This window comes from Melospiza melodia (assembly GCF_035770615.1).
Source record: "Melospiza melodia melodia isolate bMelMel2 chromosome 25 unlocalized genomic scaffold, bMelMel2.pri SUPER_25_unloc_1, whole genome shotgun sequence".
NCBI lineage: Eukaryota > Metazoa > Chordata > Aves > Passeriformes > Passerellidae > Melospiza > Melospiza melodia.
Genome location: NW_026948504.1, coordinates 23,193 through 45,557, shown reverse-complemented (window position 1 = coordinate 45,557; position 22,365 = coordinate 23,193). Strand labels below are relative to the sequence as shown.

At 52.9% G+C, this 22,365-nt stretch overlaps 1 protein-coding gene across 1 annotated transcript; it reads left to right on the top strand.

The window, feature by feature from the left end:
- Positions 1–7,058: 7,058 nt before the first annotated feature.
- LOC134433072 (death-associated protein kinase 2-like) lies at positions 7,059–20,774 on the top strand (the record flags this gene model as incomplete). Its single annotated transcript, XM_063181966.1, has 12 exons — positions 7,059–7,136; positions 12,736–12,839; positions 14,365–14,577; positions 15,567–15,705; positions 17,332–17,461; positions 17,566–17,614; positions 17,739–17,765; positions 17,872–18,024; positions 19,832–19,877; positions 19,972–20,061; positions 20,156–20,221; positions 20,512–20,774. Coding segments are annotated over 12 exons (1,176 nt in total), but the record flags the coding sequence as incomplete, so codon positions are not given.
- Between the last annotated feature and the right edge of the window lie 1,591 nt (positions 20,775–22,365).

The window sequence follows — 22,365 nt, the reverse complement described above, 5'->3', positions numbered from 1 at the left end:
CGGGAGCTCAGGTGAGGACACGCAGCGAGGACGTTCTGCTGACAATGTGTCAGGAGCCTCTGGCTGGCCTGGGTGGCACAGGGACCCTGGCACAGAGCCCAAAATGCCCCTGTGTGGGTTTGATTGTGAGCCATGGAGCAAATTGCCAACCTTGTATGAAGATCAGCAAGCCACAAGAGTTTGAGTAAAATAATGGTGAAGTTATCATGTCGCAGACATTTCTCCACAGAAATCCTTTCTTTAGGGTTTCTGCGTCTTCGGGAGGCCAGAGGCTTCAGAAGACAAGGTAAACAATTATTATCAGCTGCTGGGGAATGCAACAGGGACACCTTGATTGGCTCATTTCCTATGTTTATAATTAAGGGCCAATCACCAGTGCAAGCTAGGGGACTGAGTCCTCGAACACAACTTTGTTATAGATTCTTTTCTATCTATGCTTAGCTAGCTTAGCTGCTCTGCAAACCTCTCTCTATATTCTATTAGTATAGTAATAATGTATTATATATAATATCTTAATAAATATGCCTTCTGATCAAGATACAAGATTCACCGTCTCTCTATCACCAGCTGCGACCCACTCAGGCGCGGTAATATTATCATAAGGTGATAAAATAGATTTTAGGGTTTTCAGAATGAATTTTCAGGAGGCAAGATGGAGGGAACTGGGTGCGTTCAGCCTTTCTGCTTCTTCTTCTTCTTGGCCTCCATCTTCTGCTGTGATGGTGGCACTTTTAGATTGGTTTAGAGTGGAAGCTCACTGTCTGACATGGGTGTTGGAAAGTAATTGTAAATATTGTACAGGTAGTTTTTTGTATAAAGACATAAAACTGCCCCAGGGGCAGGCAGAGTGCCTGGAACTGTCCTGCTGGAGGGACCTCGGCAGGGCAGGAGAAAATTTTTTATAGATAAGACACAATAAACAACCTTGAGACCGAGAAATGAAGAGCCCTGACTCCTTCTTCAAGCGCTGGGCTGGCAAAAGAAACTTCCCAACTTTTCTTGGGGCCACTCTGAGCAGCAGAGACCCTGACACCAGCGCAGCCCCCTGAGGGTGAGGGAGCCCTGGGAGGGTGAGCTGGGTTCGTGTCCACCCTGGTGTGCCCATGTCCTACCCTGCCATATCCATTGTCCCCATGTCCTGCCCTGCCGTGTCTGCTGTCCCCATGTCCTACCCTGCCGTGTCTGCTGGGCCGTCCTGGGGGCTGCTCTGAAGCCCCCTGGGCCTGCCTGGAGGTGCTGCTGGATCCTGCCATGGCTCTGGCTGTGCTCTCCTCACCGAGGGGCTTGAAGGTGCTGAAGAGGGGCCGGTCCTCGTCCATGGAGTGCCCTGTGCCAGGGAGAGGGGAGAGGAAAAGGCTCAGGGCAGGGGGGTGTTCTTTGGGGAGAGCACTCCAAGACACCCCCACAGGCCCTGCTGTCACCATCAGCTTCACCTTGTGCTCCCCAAGCTCAGGCTCAGCACCCTGATCCTCCCCAGGCTGCAAAATGGGGGGGACAGTGACCTTGGCACCCCAGAGGAGAAAGGGGGACACTGATGAAGGTGGGGAGGAGCTCAGGAGGGAGCACATGAATCCTCCTGCCCCTCTGAATCCTCAGTGTGTCAGCTCAGCCCTGGGAAGGGGTGGGAGAGGCTGAGCAGCTCCTGAGGGGCCTTGAGCTTGACCCTGAGCTGCCAACACGCAGCAAAAACAACGTTAAGGCCCAGCAGAGGCCGGAGGGGGTGGAAGATGCTGGGGCTGGATGGATCTGGGAGGCAAAGCTGTCAGAGGAGTGGGTCGAGGCTTTTCTGAGAGCAAGGGGACCCAGCCACCTTTTCAAGGGGACCCAGCAAAGGCACCCCTTTAAAAGCTCCACCTTTAACCCACAGCAGTGCCCAGCCCAGCTCTGCACCCCTGCAGGCAGGGGAAGGTGAGGAAGGTGTTGACAAAGAGAAACAAAACACCCCAAAACTGCACTAAACCCAGCTTGGGGAGTGCCAGGAAGGAGAATTTGGGGTTAGGTCCTGCCCAGGTCAGGCTGTTGGGGACAATGGCACCGTCCCCAGCTCGCTGTGCATCCCCCTGGGGCAGGATGTGCCTCTGAAACCCTGCAGTGCTGAGGTGGGAACGAGTCAGATCAGCCCTGAAACGGGCTGGGAGTTTTGCTCTGTGTGACAGTTCCGGGCTGAACTTCCCCCTTTGGAGAGGGTAAGATCTGGCAGGAAGGGCTGACGTGGCCAGGGGACCCCAATCCCTCTCTTTTCACCCCATTATTGTGCCTTTTGTCCTGCCTTTGGGCAGGGGGGCATCCCTGCACCTCTTGCTCGGGGTTCACTCCTTGGCTTTGCTGCAAACCCAACCCCAGGCCCCCAAACCCAACCCCAGCTCCCAGCCCAAGGTCCTACCTCTGCTCAGTGTCCGTGGCTGGTGATGCAGGGGCAGGGGACAGGCAGGATGAGCAGGGGACAGGCAGGAGGACGAGCAGGGGACGAGCAGGATGGGCAGGACAGGCAGGGGGACAGGAAGGGAACAGGCAGGGGGACGGGCAGAACAGGCAGGGGACGAGCAGGGAACAGGCAGAGGATGAGCAGGATGGGCAGGGGATGAGCAGGAGGATGAGCAGGATGGGCAGGACAGGAAGGGGACAGGCAGGGGGATGAGTAGGAACGGGCAGGGGACAGGCAGGGGGATGGGTAGGACAGGAAGGGAACAGGCAGGATGGGCAGAGGGACAGGCAGGACAGGAAGGGAACGGGCAGGGGGATGGGTAGGACAGGCAGGGGACAGGCAGGAGATGAGCAGGGGATGGGAAGGGGACAGGCAGGATGGGCAGGGGGACAGGCAGGGGGATGAGCAGGACAGGAAGGGAACAGGCAGGGAATGAGCAGGATGGGCAGGGGACAAGCTGGACGGGCAGGATGGGCAGGGGGACGGGCAGGGGACAGGCAGGGGACGAGCAGGATGGGAAGGGGATAGGCAGGGAATGAGCAGGAGCACGAGCCGGACAGGAAGGGGACAAGCAGGATGGGCAGGGGACAAGCAGGGGACAGGCAGGAGGACAAGCAGGACGGGCAGGGGACAGGCAGGACAAACAAGGGACAGGCAGGAGGACAAGCAGGACGGGCAGGGGACAGGAAGGGGGATGGCAGGGGACAGGCAGGACAAGCAGGGGACAGGCAGGAGCACAAGCAGGGGACAGGCAGGACAAGCAGGGGACAGGCAGGAGGATGGCAGGGGACAGGCAGGACAAGCAGGGGACGGGCAGGAGCACGAGCAGGGGACAGGCAGGAGCACGAGCAGGGGACAGGCAGGACAAGCAGGGGACAGGCAGGGGGATGGCAGGGGAAAGGCAGGACAAACAGGGGACAGGCAGGAGGACAAGCAGGGGACAGGCAGGACAAGCAGGGGACAGGCAGGAGGACAAGCAGGGGACAGGCAGGACAAGCAGGGGACAGGCAGGGGACAGGCAGGACAAGCAGGGGACAGGCAGGACAAGCAGGGGACAGGCAGGAGCACGAGCAGGCTGAGGCAGCCCCGCCACCCTGCCCTGCTCTGCCTCTGCTGCCGGCCGCAGGCAGGAAGCAGCGACCAAAGCTGCAAGAGGCTTCATGTGATGGGGAAACGTCACAGGAAGGTGGCATGGTGGCCCTGCGGTGACAGGCAGGTGACAGCGGCAGCCTCGGCATAGGCTGGGCTGTGGCCAGGAGAGCACTGAGGCCACCGGCAACGGTGTCATTGTCACTCTTGTCCTGTCTGCATCCTGGGACTTGCCACTGATGGGAACAGCGAGAGCAGAGCTCGGAGGGGACAGCAGGGATCGGAGGGGACAGCAGGGATCGGAGGGGACAGCAGGGATCAGAGGGGACAGCAGGGATCGGAGGGGACAGCAGGGATCAGAGGGGACAGCAGGGATCGGAGGGGACAGCAGAACTCGGAGGGGACAGCAGGGATCAGAGGGGACAGCAGGGATCGGAGGGGACAGCAGGGGTCAGAGGGGACAGCAGGCTCGGCGGGCCCAGGCTCACACCCTGAGCCCAGATTCTGTCCTGGCACGGTGCAATCCTGCACCATCCCCTTCCTCACACTCTGCGTGCCAGAGCTGGGCCATTCTGGGCCGTTCTTGGCCATTCTGGGTCGTTCTGGGCCGTTCTGGACCATTCCGGGCCATTCTGGGCCGTTCTGGGCCATTCTGGGCCGTTCTGGGCCATTCTGGGCCGTTCTGGGGGCATCAGCAACTGAGCTGCCAATGCTGTGTCTGTGCCACCACGTGTCCTCTGCCGCTCTTACCCAGCTGGTGCCAGGGCAAGGGCGGTGCCAGCCCCAGGGCAGTGCTGCATCCCATGGATGGGGAATTAGGGCAGGGATTAGGGCAGGGCCAGGCTCACCCATGGCACCATGACAGGGATGGGGGGTGTTCTTTGTTGGAGGTTTACTTACAAATTATAAATTACAAATGGGATGGGACTGTTGAGGAGTTCGCTTTGAGCTGCTTTATTTTTTAGTATCATGGTTACGACAATGAGAAGATGTTAGCAGTTTACATTTTTGGCAGTAGACAAAGAACTCGATGCTACAACTCACTTTAAAAGCTTTTGACCAATCACACAAAGCAAAAGCACATTGGCAGTAGCTCCATCCAACCACCATAAGCACACGTACCTCTGGTTAAAACAATGCTTGCTTATTTCCAATACAATGTCTGCTTGTAAGCCTTAAAACACAATGCACAGAGCTCCTTTATTAAGCTAAGAATTTCCTAATATAGGAAGTATAAAAGCATTAAAAAAGTATAAAAGTATATCTTGCTAGAGATACTTTTCTGTAGCTTAGGGAGTTATTTTAAACAAGGATTAATACACAAACCATTGTTCTATTTGTCCTTACTTTCTACTTCTTGTATAATTTTTTTCCCCTGACAAATTTTATGGCTGCTGCTTAGCTCTAATCGCAGTTCTGCTGTTTCTGAGCCTGCCTTTTGCAGCTTCCCCAAACCCCTCAGATTTCAAGGATTAAAATCCTTAAAATTTAGGATTCCCACAGCTGAGCTGTGTGAGGCCTCCACAATCCCTGCCGTCCGTCTGTTAAAAACAGGTTAGAAACTGTTGTAAAATAGTTGATAGATCATTAAACATGTACTGTTAATTTTGTTATTATATTTTAAAAGGGGTTAAAAAGGTAGTTATAAGAAATGTGGTACTCATGGTACCATAACACACCTCAGTGAAGTGCACCACGAGCCAGCCTGGACAGAACTGTAAAGGCCAATCAAGGCCTTCAACCTTCGTGCAAATGAAGGGTGTGAAAAACTCCAGTCACTTGGTTTTAAAATTTTAAAAGTTTACTAGTAATAAAATGGTTATAAAAATAGTAATACAATTAGAGCAATAATAATTTGGACAATTTGAATTAGGACAATATGAGACAATAGAGACAAAGAGTTATGGATGTCCGGGTGCCTTTTTCTGGGCAAAATACGCCTGAAAAAGGATCCCCGTTAACAAAGGATTAACCCTTAAAAGCAACAGCCTGCTGCATATTCATACACTTCATGCATGATGCATAAATTCCATTCAAACACAGGATTCTGTCTGGTCATTCTGTCTTCCTCTGAATCCTAACAGCACCTTTGAGGTAGGAAGAAGTTTGTTTCTTCTGATAAGAGGGCAATAAATTCTCTTTCTCTGAAAGATTCAGGTGTCCTGTGGCTGCTATCTCACTGCAAGTCTCTTCTTTAAAAAAAGTATCCTACACAGCATCGTTTGTATTTTAACATTTTTTATAACCTAAAACTATATTTAATACAGTACTTAAGAGAATGAATACAGCATTACTTTCTAACACAACACATCTAATATTCATTTGAATATTTGCGAAAAGCCAGTCATAAAATACACGCATTTTTCACAAGGATCCAAAAAGAAACCAATCCAAAGGGACTAAAAAACAATCCAAAGGGGCAAAAAAACAGGATAAAAAGGGGATCTGTCCCAGGGAAGCTGTGCTGCTCCAGCTGCTCAAGAAAACCCCAACAGCAGGGCTGCAGCATCCTCGATGGGAACACTCCTGCTTGGCCCACAAACCTTGTTGATTTAGGCCTTTCCTTTTTTATAAAAACTACTGAAATCACTTCAGTCCGGGAGCTTGCTCTCGTGTTTATCACCTCCCCAAAACCTTCAGGGCCTCCCACGTTTCTGTGGCTTCCTGTTTGCGATGCTCACCGGAACGGGGAGAGCGCGGCGTGAGAAGGGGACAGCGGCTCATCCCGCCTTGTCCCGGCTGTTCCTCAGGGATCTGAGGCTGGAACCACCAGGAATTATTCCTAAAAGGCTTTTTTCTGGCTGCTCTGCGCAGCTGGGGGGGTGTTTTCAAGAGGAATGCAAAGAGATCTCCTTGTCCTGAGCTGCTGTGGCCAAAGCTCCCGGGAGTGCTGAGGCTGTGAGGAAGATCCTGGTGCTGAGGAAGGTTCTGGTGCTGAGGAAGAGCCTGGTGCTGAGGAAGATCCTGGTGCTGAGGAAGGTCCTGCACTGAGGAAGAGCCTGGTGCTGAGGAAGGTCCTGGTACTGAGGAAGGTCCTGGTGCTGAGGAAGGTCCTGGTGCTGAGGAAGGTCCTGGTGCTGAGGAAATCCTGGCATTGAGGAAGATCCTGGTACTGAGGAAGGTCCTGGCACTGAGGAAGATCCTGGTGCTGAGGAAGATCCTGGTATTGAGGAAGGTCCTGCACTGAGGAAGGTCCTGGTACTGAAGAAGGTCCTGCACTGAGGAAGATCCTGGTGCTGAGGAAGGTCCTGGTACTGAGGAAGGTCCTGCACTGAGGAACATCCTGCACTGAGGAAGATCTTGGTACTGAGAAAGGTCTTGCACTGAGGAAGGTCCTGCACTGAGGAAGATCCTGGTACTGAGGAAGGTCCTGCACTGAGGAAGGTCCTGGTGCTGAGGAAGATCCTGGTACTGAGGAAGGTCCTGGTGCTGAGGAAGATCCCGGTACTGAGGAAGGTCCTGCACTGAGGAAGATCTTGGTACTGAGAAAGGTCCTGCACTGAGGAAGGTCCTGCACTGAGGAAGGTCCTGGTACTGAGGAAATCCTGGCATTGAGGAAGATCCTGGTGCTGAGGAAGATCCTGGCCCTGCCAGGGCTGCTGGAGGAAGGCTGGAGCTGGAGGTGAGCGGTCCCAGCTCCCCATGACACACCCATGGGGGGGGCTGGGGGAGATATTGGGGTCCAAGGGGGCTCTTTGGGGTCCAACGGGGCTTTTTGGGGTCCAACGGGGCTTTTTGGGGTCCAGTGGGGCTTTTTGGCAGTTGGATGCTGAGCTGGGAGCTCATTTTTGGGTTTCGCTGGTGAGTGGCAGCAGGACATGGGGGACAGGACAGGACAGGACAGGACACTCTGCCCCCCCCTCTACAGGAGCTCAACAGGCTGTGCCCACCCGTGCCTCAGTTTCCCTCCTTTTGAAAGCAGCTCAATGCCAGGGCACGCCTGGCAAGGCTCGGGGCAATGCGTCCCCGTGCCTTGTGTCCGTCCCCGGGGGACCACCGAGTGTCCCTTAGGGTTTGGCAACTGTCCTTTAGGGTTTGGGGACTGTCCCTTAGGGTTTGGGGATGTTCTACTGTCCTTTAGAATTTGGGGACTGTCCTTAAGGGTTTGGGACTGTTCTTTAGGGTTTGGGGGCTGTCCTTTGGGTTTTGGGAACTGTCCTTTGGGGTTTGGGGACTGTCCTTTGGGGTTTGGGGACTGTCCTTTAGGGTCTGGGGACTGTTCTCAAGGGTTTGGGGACCTCCAACTGTCCTTTAGGGTTTGGAAACTGTTCTTTAGGGTTTGGGGACTGTCCTCAAGGGTTTGGGGACGTTCTACTGTCCTTTAGGGTTTGGAAACTGTCCTTTAGGGTTTGGGGACGTTCTACTGTCCTTTAGAATTTGGGGACTGTCCTTAAGGGTTTGGGACTGTTCTTTAGGGTTTGGGGACTGTTCTTTGGGGTTTGGGAACTGTCCTTTGGGGTTTGGGAACTGTCCTTTAGGGTTTGGGGACTGTCCCTTAGGGTCTGGGGACTGTTCTCAAGGGTTTGGGGACCTCCAACTGTCCTTTAGGGTTTGGAAACTGTTCTTTAGGGTTTGGGGACTGTCCTCAAGGGTTTGGGGACGTTCTACTGTCCTTTAGGGTTTGGAAACTGTTCTTTAGGGTTTGGGGACTGTCCTCAAGGGTTTGGGGACGTTCTACTGTCCTTTAGGGTTTGGAAACTGTCCTTTAGGGTTTGGGGACGTTCTACTGTCCTTTAGAATTTGGGGACTGTCCTTAAGGGTTTGGGACTGTTCTTTAGGGTTTGGGGACTGTTCTTTGGGGTTTGGGAACTGTCCTTTGGGGTTTGGGAACTGTCCTTTAGGGTTTGGGGACTGTCCTTTAGGGTTTGGGGACTGTCCCTTAGGGTTTGGGGGCTGTCCTCAAGGGTTTGGGGACCTCCAACTGTCCTTTAGGGTTTGGGAACTGTCCTTTGGGGTTTGGGGACTGTCCCTTAGGGTTTGGGGACTGTCCTCAAGGGTTTGGGGACCTCCAACTGTCCCTTAGGGTTTGGGGGCTGTCCCTTAGGGTCTGGGGACTGTCCTCAAGGGTTTGGGGACGTTCTACTGTCCTTTAGGGTTTGGAAACTGTTCTTTAGGGTTTGGGGACGTTCTACTGTCCTTTAGAATTTGGGGACTGTCCTTAAGGGTTTGGGACTGTTCTTTAGGGTTTGGGGGCTGTCCTTTGGGTTTTGGGAACTGTCCTTTGGGGTTTGGGGACTGTCCTTTAGGGTCTGGGGACTGTTCTCAAGGGTTTGGGGACCTCCAACTGTCCTTTAGGGTTTGGAAACTGTCCTTTAGGGTTTGGGGACGTTCTACTGTCCTTTAGAATTTGGGGACTGTCCTTAAGGGTTTGGGACTGTTCTTTAGGGTTTGGGGGCTGTCCTTTGGGTTTTGGGAACTGTCCTTTGGGGTTTGGGGACTGTCCTCAAGGGTTTGGGGACCTCCAACTGTCCTTTAGGGTTTGGAAACTGTCCTTTAGGGTTTGGGGACGTTCTACTGTCCTTTAGAATTTGGGGACTGTCCTTAAGGGTTTGGGACTGTTCTTTAGGGTTTGGGGGCTGTCCTTTAGGGTCTGGGGACTGTCCTTTAGGATTTGGGGGCCACCAACTGTCCCTTAGGGTCTGGTGACTGTCCTTTGGGGTCTGGGGACTGTCCTTTAGGGTTTGGGGACTGTCCCTTAGGGTTTGGGGACCTCCAACTGTCCTTTAGGGTTTGGGGGCCACCGATTGTCCTTTAAATATATAAAAATAATATTTATTATATAAATAATTCAATATAACATAACATAATGTAATATATAACCATATATTTACACTTGTATATATATATTTATTATATAAATAATATTTATATATATTTTAGTGTAAAATTATATATAAAATAATTGCTATTATTCAACGATATCTATATTATCACTCGGACAAATAGAGGCTGTGGGATTTTAGAGCAGCAAACATTTGGCCATAGCACGAAGTAGCCACAAGTTCCTTGTTGCATGACGATATAAAACTTTCTAATTTAATGCCCAAGGTTTATTTTGCTTTTCTAACTTATCCCCTTTATTCCCTTTTACTGCGCTGTGGTTATTTTTAGTTAATGGGCTGCTGTTGCATGTGTACACATCTGCTTTGTTATAACTTTTAAACTTTTAACTTTATATAATCACATTGCTACACTATAGACTCTTCAACATCTTATCCAACACAGTTTCTCATTTACTTAAGGCATATTCTTACTCATAGAAACATGAGTTTATGAATTTTCTCCTTAATGTCTGTGCGCTTTATTTTTAACATCAATTTTTAAATTTAATTTTTAAATCAACTTTTAACTTTATATCATCACATTGCTATAGTGTAGACTCTTCACCATCTTATCGAGTTTCTTACTTAAACTAAAATTAAATTTTTACTTATACCTATAAAAACATAAATTTATGATTTTCTGTTTAATATCTGTTTATTTTTACATCAATTTTTAACCTTTAATTTAATTTTACATCAACTTTTAACTCTATATAATCACATTGCTATACTGTAGGCTCTTCACCATCTTATCAATACAGTTTCTTCCTTAAATGATATTCTTACTTATAACTATAAAAACATAAGTTTATTATTTTTCTATTTAGTGTCTGTTTATTTTTACATCGATTTTAAACTTTTAATTTAATTTTTACACCAACTTTTAAATCTATATAATCACATTACTATACCATAAACTCTTCACCCTCTTATCAATACAGTTTCTTACTTCAACTTAAATTATATTCTTACTTATAACTATAAAAACGTAAGTTTGTTATTTTTCTACCTAATGTCCGTGCACTTTATTTTAACACCCATTTTTAACTTTTAATTTAATTTTTACATCAACTTTTAACTTTATATAATCGCATTACTACACTGTAGACTCTTCATCTTATCAATACCGTTTCGTACTTAAATTATATTCTTACTTATTAATATAGAAACATAAGTTTATGGTTTTTCTTAATAATTTATGATTACAAGTTTATTATTATTCCTTTTTTTTTTTTTTTTTTTTTTACTTAATGTCTGTGTACTTTATTTTTACATCAGTTTTTGGGCTCCTGGGTGGGGCTAATGGCAGGGAGGGGTCACTCACCCATTAATGTTGTCAGGAAAATTAATCCACAAACACCAGAGGTCTATGTCCAAAAATGAGACAGAGGAGTCCTGTAACTTTATTAGAATAAAGGGAGAGGCCATGGGGCATTCCCCTGGGGTCTCTCCAATTTTTTGGAGGACTCAGCCTCCTTTTTGTCCCAATTTCCCTCTTTCTTTTCCCATTTCTGAGGTATTTGAGAGGTACAACCTTCCTTATACCAATGATTCCCCTCTAATGTACAACCTTCCCTTTTCATTTTTAATTCTTATGGAATTTAGGGGTTTTCCCCATTGTTTCCTTCATCTTTCAATATCCAATTTCATTTATCAGCAAAGTCTATTTTTAAAATCAAACCTCTGAAGTTTATTTTTAAAATCAAATCTCCTTTTCCATTCGTCAATCAGCGGAATCCTTCCTTTTATCTCTCAGCGCTGGTTTTATCTCCCAGCTCGTCTGCAAAGACAAATCCCTCACTCCTCTCAACGTCATGGGCAAAATAGACTCGACTTGGGGACATTAATTGTGTTTATTACTAATCGAATCAGAGCAGGATAATGAAAAGCAAAACCTTAGCAACATCTTCCACCATTCCTCCCTCCCTCCTCAGGCTCTCCCTCCTTCTTCCAAAGGAGCAGGAGATGGGAATGGGGCCCTTCCCTTCCCTTCCCTTCCCTTCCCTTCCCTTCCCTTCCCTTCCCTTCCCTTCCCTTCCCTTCCCTTCCCTTCCCTTCCCTTCCCTTCCCTTCCCTTCCCTTCCCTTCCCTTCCCTTCCCTTCCCTTCCCAAAACTTCACAAGACTTCACAAAACTTCACAAAACTTCACAAAACTTCCCAAAATTTCCCTTCCCAAAACTTTCCTTCCCAAAACTTCCCTTCCCAAAACTTCCCTTCCCAAAATTTCCCCAAACTTCCCAAAACTTCCCAAAACTTCCCAAAACTTCCCAAAACTTCCCTTCCCAAAACTTCCCTTCCTAAAACTTCCCAAACCTTCCCTTCCCAAAACTTCCCCTGCTGTGGGGGGCACTGCCAGGGAGTGGCTGAGCTCACCATGCTTTCATCCCTTATTAATCTGTTTTTTTGGGTTTTTTTTTTAAACCCCAAATTTTGTGTTTTCTCTGCATTTTGCACCCCTTGCACACCGAGGGATGGGGAGGCTGCTGTGACCACCCCCCCATTCCTGCTCCTGCCCCATTTCCAAACCCCCTGAGCAGCTCCTGCAGGTCCTTCCCAAGGGCTGGAAGTCTCCAAATTTCCACCTGCTGGAAAATTCGGTGTTAACTGGGAGAGCTGGGCAGGGGCTGAGCCGTGACACAGCACTGGGGATTCTATTTGGAGCATCCTGGGGGTCCCTGGGGGGTTCTGGGGGTCCCTGGGCAGGGCCCGAGCTCAGATGAAGCACTAGGGATTCCCTTTGGAGCATCCTGGGGGGTTCTGAGGGGTTCTGGGGGGTCCCTGGGCAGGGCCTGAGCTCAGATGCAGCACTGGGAGTTCCCTTTGGGGGGTTCTGGGGGGGTCCTGGTGGGTTCTGGGGGTCCCTGTGCAGGGCCTGAGCTCAGATGAAGCACTGGGGATTCCCTTTGGAGCATCCTGGGGGGTTCTGAGGAGTTCTGGGGGGTCCCTGGGCAGGGTCTGAGCTCTGACACAGCACTGGGAGTTCCCTTTGGGGGGTTCTGGGGGGGTCCTGGGGGTCCCTGGGAAGAGGCTGAGCTCTGACAAAGCACTGGGAATTATTCTTGGAGCATCCTGGGGGTCCCTGGGGGGTTCTGGGGGGTCCCTGGGCAGGGCCTGAGCTCAGATGCAGCACTGAGAGTTCCCTTTGGGGGGTTCTGGGGGGTTTCTGGGGGTCCCTGGGCAGGGGCTGAGCTCTGACACAGCACTGGGGATTCCCTTTGGGGGGTTCTGAGGGGTTCTGGGGGGGTTCTGGGGGGTCCCTGGGAAGGGGCTGAGCTCTGACACAGCACTGTGGATTCTATTTGGAGTGTTCTGGGGGGTTCTGGGGGGTTCTGGGGGGGTCCCTGCACGCCCAGGTGTGGCTCAGCCCCTGCCCAGGTGCTGCTGCTGTTCCCCCACAGGACGTGGCTGAGCCCAGGGAGGATGAGGAGGGCCAGGGCCTGGCAGGCACCACCAGCCCGGGCAGCGTGGAGGACACGTATGAGCTGCTGGAGAGGCTGGGCAGGTGAGGGGGGTACGGGCAGGTGAGGGGGATTTGGGTAAGTGAGCAGGAATTTGGGCAGGTGAGGGGATCTGGGAAGGTGAGGGGGGGTCCAAACAGGTGAGTGGGATCTACCACAGATGAGCAGAAATCCAGGCAGGTTCAGTGAGCAGGAATTTGGGCAGGTGAGTGGGATTTGGGCAGGTGAACGGAATCCACCCCAGGTGAGCAGGTTGCAGGCAGGTGAACACGGGGCAGGCAGGAATTTGGGCAGGTGAAGGGGATTCAGGCAGGTGAGGGGGATTCAGGCAGGTGAGTGGGATCTGGATCTGGGCAGGTGAGAAGGAGCCACCACAGGCGAGCAGGTCACAGGCAGGTGAGTGGGATCTGGGCAGGTGAGCAGGAATCCAGGCACATGAGGGGTATCCAGGTAGGTTCAGTGGGATCTGGGCAGGTGAACAGGAGCCACCACAGGTGAGCAGGTCACAGGCAGGTGAGTGGGATCTGGGAAGGTGAATGGGGTTCAGGCAGGTGAGTGGGATCCAAACAGGTGAGGGGGATCCAGGTAGGTGAGCAGCACCCACCACAGGTGAGCAGGTTGCAGGCAGGAACACAGGGCAGGCAGGAATCCAGGCAGGTGTGTGGGATCTGGGCAGGTGAGTGGGATCTCCCACAGATGAGCAGGAATCTGGGTAGGTGAGGGGGATCTGGGCAGGTGAGCAGGAATCTGGGCAGGTGAGTAGGAGCTGGGCAGGTGAGTCGGATCCAGGCCGGTTCAGTGGGGATCTGGGCAGGTGAGTGGGATCTGCCACAGGTGAGCAGGAATCCAGGCAGGTGAGCAGGTCACAGGCAGGTGAACACAGGGCAGGTGAGGAGGATCTGGGCAGGTGGGGACAGCCCAGAGTGGGATCTGGGCAGATGAGCAGGTTGCAGGCAGGTGAGCACAGGGCAGGTGAATGGGATCCAGGCAGGTGAGTGGGATCTGGGAGGGTGAATGAGATTCAGACAGGTGAGTGGGGTCTGGGCAGGTGAGTGGGGTCTGGGCAGGTGAACACAGGGCAGGTGAGTGGAATCCAGGCAGGTGAGCAGGTTGCAGGCAGGTGAATGGGATCCAGGCAGGTGAGTGGGATCTGGGAGGGTGAATGAGATTCAGACAGGTGAGTGGGATCTGGGCAGGTGAATGGGATCCAGGCAGGTGAGTGGGGTCTGGGCACATGAGTGGAATCCAGGCAGGTGAGCAGGTTGCAGGCAGGTGAATGGGATCCAGATCCAGGCAGGTGAATGGGATCCAGGCAGGTGAGTGGGGTCTGGGCACGTGAGTGGAATCCAGGCAGGTGAGTGGGATCCAGGCAGGTGAATGGGATCCAGGCAGGTGAGTGGGATCCAGGCAGGTGAACGGGATCCAGGCAGGTGAACACAGGGCAGGTGAGGATCCGGGCAGGTTCACTGCGGCACAGGCAGGATCCCAGCTCCATGGCAGCGCCGGGGATACCCGGATTTCTGGGTTCTCCCCCTGCCCGGTGCCAACCCAGCCCCGCTCTCTCTGCAGCGGCCACTTCGGCGTGGTCAGGCTGTGCCGGGAGCGCAGCACCGGCGCTTTCTACGCCGCCAAGCTCCTGAGGATGCGGCGGGGCCGAACGGGGCTGGAGCGGGCTCAGGTGCAGCGGGAGGTCTCCATCCTCCGGCAGCTCCAGCACCCCAACATCCTGCGGCTCCACGAGCTCTTCAGCAGCGCGGCAGAGGTGGTGCTCGTCCTGGAGCTGTGAGTGGGGTCCTGCAGGGTGGGACCCCCCTTTTTGTGCCACGTGTTGGAGGTGGCCGAGCTCCCCTGTCCCCGGGATTGTTGTGAATATGAACGAGGCCAAACTTTCTCTGGAGAAAGAGGTTCTCGTTTATTAAAATGGCTGCAAGGAACGGTGTCGCAGGCGTCTTTTGTGAAAAATCCTTTCTTTAGGGTTTTTCCCCCTTCTGGGAAGCTGAGGCCCCAGAAGGGGAATGTAAACACTGGTTATCTGCTGCTGTGGAATGCAACAGGTGCACCTGTGATTGGCCCATGTTGCATGTTTACAATTAAGGGCCAATCAAAGGCTGAGCTCCCTCTGGGACAGAATCAGAGAGAGTCCCCTTTGTTTATTCATTCCTTTTCTATTCTTAGCATAGCAAGCTTCTGAGACTTTTCTCTCTATCCCTATTAGCATAGTCATACTGTAACATATATCATCAATTAATAAATCCAGCCTTCTGATCATGGAGTCAAGATTCTTGTCTATCTCTTCACCTCTGCAAGCCCGGTAACAGAATGGAGTACCCAGGATAAGCCTGAGGGCCCAAACAGCCAAAAACAGAACAGTGCGCTACCCCCAAGTGCACTGGGTTGTCCCCACAAAACAAGTTTCCAAAAAGAAGAACCCTGGCCCAACTGAACTCCCCCCATTTATAGCCCACTTTGAGTCCAGGATTGGTCCATTTTGGACCTCCGTGGTGAATGGTCCATTCCCAGGCTTCTCGTTGGTATTTAACGCCGTTCATTCTGGACCAACTGTTTCTGCAGGGCTTCGAATGATTGCTCAGATCTTCCATCCAATCTCTCTTCAACCTCACCTTGCCCTGCCAGACTGCCCTTCCACCAAACCCTGGACCCTTCTCCTAGCACATTCTAATAATCCCCACTCTTAATACAATTAACATAACATAATTAATACTGTATAATTGAACTATACCCTAACTTAACTTAACTTTTACCTACAACAGGATCAGGGGTGGGGAGCTCTTTGACTTCATTGCTGAGAAGGAGATGCTGTCGGAGGAGGAGGCCATCGAGTTCCTGGCGCAGATCCTGAGCGGGGTGGAATATCTGCACGCCCGCCTCATCGCTCACTTCGACCTCAAGGTGGGCATTGCCAGCAGGAGGGGCTTATTTACAGACCACAAACGGGACAGGGCTGCTGTGGAACAGGCCTTGAGCTGTTTTGTTTTCCATCATCAGTTATGACAATGGGAAGCTGCCAGCAGCTCACATCCCAGGCAGCAGACAAAGAACTTAATGTTACAACTCACTTTATAAGCTTCTCGACCAATCACACAAAGCAAAAGCGCATTGACAGCAGTTCTATCTAATAATTATAACCACACGTACCTTTGGTTAAAACAATGCTTGCTTATTTAAAATATAATACCTGCTTGTAAGCCTTAAAACACAACACACAGAGCTCCATTATTAAGCTTGAAACTTCCTAATATCTCACTAAATATACTTTTCTACAGCTTAAGGAGTTATTCTAGACAAGTGTTAATACACAGACCGTTGTTTTATTTGCCCTCACTTTCTACTTCTTAGATAATTTTTCTGCTGACAAATCTATGTACGAATCATGGACAGGACAGGACTGCTGGGAACAGCCCTTGAGCTGTTTTATTCTCCAGCATCACTCTCATCGCATGGTTATAACAATGGGAAGGTGCCATCAGCTCACAGCCCCAGCAGCAGACCAAGAACTTAATGTTACAGCTTAGTTTACAACTTTTTTTTGACCAATCACACAAAGCAAAAGCACTTTGACAGTATTTATATCTGTATAGTATATATTCTATATTGACAGTTCTATCCAACCACTATAAGCACACATACCTTGGGTTAAACAATGCTTGCTTATTTAAAATATAATACCTGCTTGTAAGCCTTAAAACACAACGCACAGAGCTCCATTATTAAGCTTGAAACTTCCTAATATCTCACTAAATATACTTTTCTACACCTTGAGGAGTTATTCTAGACAAGTGTTAATACACAGACCGTTGTTTTATTTGTCCTCACTTTCTACTTCTTAGATAATTTTTCTGCTGACAAATCTATGTACGAATCATGGACAGGACAGGACTGCTGGGAACAGCCCTTGAGCTGTTTTATTCTCCAGCATCACTCTCATCGCATGGTTATAACAATGGGAAGGTGCCATCAGCTCACAGCCCCAGCAGCAGACCAAGAACTTAATGTTACAGCTTAGTTTACAACTTTTTTTTTGACCAATCACACAAAGCAAAAGCACATTGATAGTATTTATATTTCTATAGTATATATTCTATATTGACAGTAGTTCTATCCAACCACTATAAGCACACATACCTTGGGTTAAACAATGCTTGCTTATTTAAAATATAATACCTGCTTGTAAGCCTTAAAACACAACGCACAGAGCTCCATTATTAAGCTTTAACCTCCTTAATATCTTGCTAGATAAGCTTTTCTGCAGCTTAGAGAGTTATTCTAGACACACATTAATACCATTGTTCTATTTGTCCTTGCTTTTCTACAGTTTAAAATTATTTCATTTTCCTGCTGACCAATCTCATGGCTGCTGCTTAGCTCCAATCACAGTTCTGCTGCCTCTAGGGCCTGCCTTTTGCAGCTTTCCCCAAAACCCTCTTTTTTTGTGGATTCCCACACGTGGGGGACCCCCCCATCCTCACTCCCTGGAACCCCCGGGTCACCCCGCCGTGCCCTGCCCTGTTCCCACAGCCCGAGAACATCATGCTGCAGGACAAGGACGTCCCCAAGCCCCGGATCAAGATCATCGACTTCGGGCTGGCCCAGCAGCTGCAGGATGGCATCACCTACAGGAGCCTCTGTGGGACCCCCCAGTACATTGGTAGGGGGCTGGCACATCCCTGGGGGTCCCTGCACCCACCCACCCACCCACCCAGCCATGCTCCTGTCCCCGTGATGTCCCACCCTGGCTCTGTTTGCCCCCAGCTCCTGAAGTGATCAATTATGAACCACTGAGCCCTGCGACCGACATGTGGTGAGGATCAGGACCTGGGGGGCAGCAGGCTGAGCTGGTGGGTGGGGAGAGCCCCCCCATGGGTGCCACAGGGCATGGGGGGCCCCAGGGAGGGCAGCGCCTGACTCCCACCCCTTCATTTCAGGAGCATCGGAGTCATCACCTACATTCTGTGAGTATGGGGCAATGCTCTCCGTGGCTGGGGGAAACTGAGGCACGGGGACGCTGGGGGTGCTGGTGCTGTCCTGGCACTCAGTGGCTCTGTTGTGTCCCCACAGGCTCAGTGGCCTGTCCCCCTTCCAGGGTGAGACGGATGCTGAGACGCTGTCCAACGTCGTGGCGGGCGCCTACGAGTTTGAGGAGCGCTGCTTCAGCCAGACCTCCGAGCTGGCCAAGGACTTCATCCGCCAGCTGCTGCTGAAGGAGCCACAGTGAGGCCCCATCTCCATCCCTTCCATCTCCTTCCCATCTCTGCCCCCACCTACACCTCTGTTATCCCCACCTCCAAAATCTCCGTCCCCATCTTCATCGTTCCTATGGCCATCTCCATCCCATGCTGGTCTCATCTTCATCCCCATCCCCATCCCCACCTCCATCATCCCTATCTCTCTTTCCATCTCCATCCCATTTCTGTGGTATCCCCATCCCTATCTACATCCCCATTCCCATCCCATGCCATCCCATGCCATGCCATGCCATCCCATGCCATGCCATCCCATCCCATCCCATCCCATCCCATCCCATCCCATCCCATCCCATCCCATCCCATCCCATCCCATCCCATCCCATCCCATCCCATCCCATCCCATCATCTGCATCCCCAAGCCATCGTTATCTCCATCCCATCTCTGTTTCCATCTCATTCTCATCCTCATCTCCATTCCCACCATCTCCACCTCCATCTGGTTCCCTTCTCCATCCCCACTAGCAAAACCCTGACGCTGAGCCTATCCCTGACCCTAACCCTAACCCTAACCCTGACCCTATGATTGACCCTAAACATGACCCTGACTCTGACCCTAACCCTGACCCTAAAACAAAACCTAACCCTGAGCCTGACCCTGACCCTGCTCTTAACCCTGACCCTAACTTGACCCTGACCCTAACCCTAACCCGTACCCTGACCCTAATCCTGATCCTAACTTTGAACCTGACCCTAACCCTGACCATAACCCTGATCCTAACTCTGACCCTGACTCTAAAACAAAACCTAACCCTAACCCTAACCCTGACCCTGACTCTGATCCTAACTCTGACCCTAACCTTAACCCTGACCCTAAACCAAAACCTAACCCTAACCCTGACCCTGACCCTGACCCTGACCCTAATCCTGACCCTAACTCTGACCCTAACCCTAACCCTGACCCTAAACCAAAACCTAACCTTAACCCTAATCCTAACCCTGACCTTGACCCTGACTCTGATCCTGACCTTAACACTGACCCTGACCCTAAACCTAACCCTATGGCCCTGACCTTAATGTGACCCTGACCCTGACCCTGACCTTAACCCTGACCCTAACTCTGACCCTGACCCTAAACCATAACCTTAACCCTAACCCTGACCCTGACCCTGACCCTGACCCTAACTCTGACCCTGACCCTAAACCATAACCCTAACCCCAACCCTGACCCTAACCCCAGCCCTAACCCTAACCATGACCCTGACCCTAACCCTAATCCTGACCCTAACACTGACCCTAACCCTGGCCCTAACCCTAACCCTAACCCTGACCCTGACCCTGACCCTAACCCTAAACCCTAACCACTAACCCTAACCCTAAACCATAACCCTAACCCCAAACCTGATCCTAACCCTGGCCCTAACCCTAACCATGACCCCTAACCCTGACCCTAACCCTGGCCCTAACCCTAACCCTAACCCTAAACCCTAACCCTAACCCTGACCCTGACCCTAACCCTAAACCATAACCACTAACCCTAAACCATAACCCTGACCCCAACCCTGGCCCTAACCCTGGCCCTAACCCTAACCATGACCCTGACCCTGACCCTAACCCCAATCCTGACCCTAACCCTGACCCTAACCCTAACCATGACCCTGACCCTGACCCTAACCCCAATCCTGACCCTAACCCTGACCCTAACCCTAACCATGACCCTGACCCTGACCCAAACCCCAATCCTGACCCTAACACTGCCCCTGACCCCTCCCCATCCCCAGTGTGGGTCTGTGGGACCAGCACCCCCGACCCCAACCCCTCCCCGTGTTCCGCAGGCGCCGCATGAGCGCAGCCGAGTGCCTGGTGCACCCCTGGATCAAGGTAAATGGCACGGGCAGGGCCTGCCAGGCCCCTGGCAGCGGGATGGGCACACGGGGACAGTGGCAGTGGCAGTGCCACGTCCTTGTCCCCGCAGCCCCTGAGCAGGAAGCAGGCGCTGAGCCGCAGCCGCTCCTCCATCAACATGAGAAACTTCCGCAAGTTCAACGCCCGCAGGAAGTGGAAGGTGCCCGGCTGTGGGGTCCCAGCACCCCTGGGGAGCCCCCCAGATCTGGGCAGGGACCCCCACCTCAGACCCCTCCTTCTGTGTCCCCCCGTAGCTCTCCTACAACACCGTGTCCGCCTGCAACCGCCTGTGCCGCCTGGGGAGGGAGGATGAGGAGCTGGTGAGCCCCCAGATCCCCCCCAGCACGGCCTGGGGAGGGGGAGGAAGGGATATGGGGGTGGGGGTCTCTTTCAGTTTTTGGGGGGAAGAAAGGATTTGGGGGGGGGTCTCCCTCCGTTTCTCTCTATGGCAGTGCCCCCTGTGCTGCAGACCCCCTGTTTTGGGCATCCCTCCCATTGCTGGGGCAGCGTGATGGGGGCATGGTGCAGGGTGGGGTGCTGTGCACTGAGGGGTGCCCTCTCCTCGGGGGGAAGCCCTGGCCGTGCCCTGCAGCCCCCCCTGTGCCCCCAGCGCCGCTGTGAGAGCGACCCCGAGGAGGAGAGGAGCCCCCAGACCGCTCTGCTGCGCCGGAGGAGAAGCAGCTGCTCCTGAGCTCCTCCAAAAAAAGGCAGGAGGAGCCTTGGGGTGCCCGCATCGCCCCATGCAAAGGGGCAGAGGCACTGCCAGCTCCAGTTCTGTGGTGTTGGGGGGGTCACTGGGGCATCAGCACCCTGCTCCTGCCCTCCTCCCTGCTTTGTCCTAATGAGAAAAATAAATGCCACCTCCTCCTCCTCCTCCTCCTCCTCCTCCTCCTCCTCCTCTTGTCCTGCTTCTCCTTCCCCTTGAGGGCGGCTCGTCGCAGCCAGGCAGGTGCTGAGTGCCCGCAGCTTCCCCCCCCTCACTGCAGGGCTGCTCTTCTGTGGGGACCCCAAAAGTCTCCCGGCACCCCCCATTCACCCTGCCAGGCACAGTGACCCTTAAATTGTCCCTTCTGTGCTATTCCATGAGTTTCTGGCTGCTTTCCCGGTGTCAGAACCACTCGGAACCTCCCTCTCCGGCTGGGGAAACTGAGGCACGGAGGCAGCTTTTCCTTCCCACCCACTCGGGCGCGGGGGGGGAGGGCGCGCTGTTTTTTTTTTTTTCCCCCCTCCCCTTCTCTATTTCCCAAACATGCCCTGGCCCTGGCCCTGAGAGTTGTCAGGCTAAATATTTTGTGTGCGGCAGCCGAAAACAAAAGTGAAGGGGCCGCAGGCTCCGGGCAGGGCTCCCCCGGTATCCCGGCGCTCCCCGGGCACCGGACACGGACACGGCGAGCGGGATCGGGACGGGCCCGTTCGAGGATGGGGCCGGGGGCGCTGCGTGCCCCGAGGCTGGGGGTGATGCTGCTGCTCCTTGGCCACCTCCCGGTGCCCCCCGTGTGGGCGCCCTCGGAAAGTGAGTGCTTTTGGTGGGGGGGTTTCGGGGTGGGGGGCTGCCTGTGCTCGGGGCTCTGCAAGGGATAAACCCCGAGGTGAAGTTTTTGGGGTGTTCCCTGTCTGGGTTTGCCCCGCAATGATGCAGACACCCGGTTTTGGGGGCTCCCTACAGCTGGGGTGGGATGAGGGGAGTGGAGTGGGGGGCTTGGGCAGGGATGGGAGCCTCAGCCCCTCAGCGGGATGTGGGGCATTGTCACAGCTCCCTGAGCAGCTGCTGGGGTGGGAAAGGTTGGGGAGGGGGCAGCCGTGGGTCCTGGGTCTCATGGCCGCAACAGGGTCTGTTTGTCCTGCCTTCCCCTCTGCCTGCCACCCGTGCCTCAGTTTCCCCAGTCACCGAGGGGCTGTGGGAGCGATGGAGGAAGAGGATGAAGCACCCAAGGGACACAGGGTGCTGTGCCTGCTCCCACTGGGACCCCCTACCCTCTGTCTGTGCTCCCAGGGGACCCCCTCCCCTTACAGGGGGGACTTTGAAGGGTCAGGGAGGTGATGGTGGCACTGGGGACCCCCTCCCCTCACAGGGGGATTTGCAGAGTCAGGGGGGTGATGGTGGCAGTGGGGTCAGTGCTGCAGGGGGACAGAGGGACCCTCAGAGGAGGAGACAGGGCTGGCAGTGAGGGGCTGAACATGGGGTGAGGGGCTACGGGCAGCTGCCAGAGCCATGGTGCCCATGGGGTCATGGTGCCCATGGGGTCATGGTGCCCATGAAGGGGAAATCACCACTGGGCATGAGGTGACAAGGACATGGCCATGAGCCTGGGCTGGTAGCAGGCAGATGGGGGGTGAACCACGCACCTGATCCCTTCCAGGACCTGGCACTGGTTTCTGGCTGGGGATGATGTCTGTGGGAAGCTCTGTGCTTGGTCTGGCTCTTGCATCCCTGCCAGGATCAGGAAGCAGGAGGTGCAGGGAC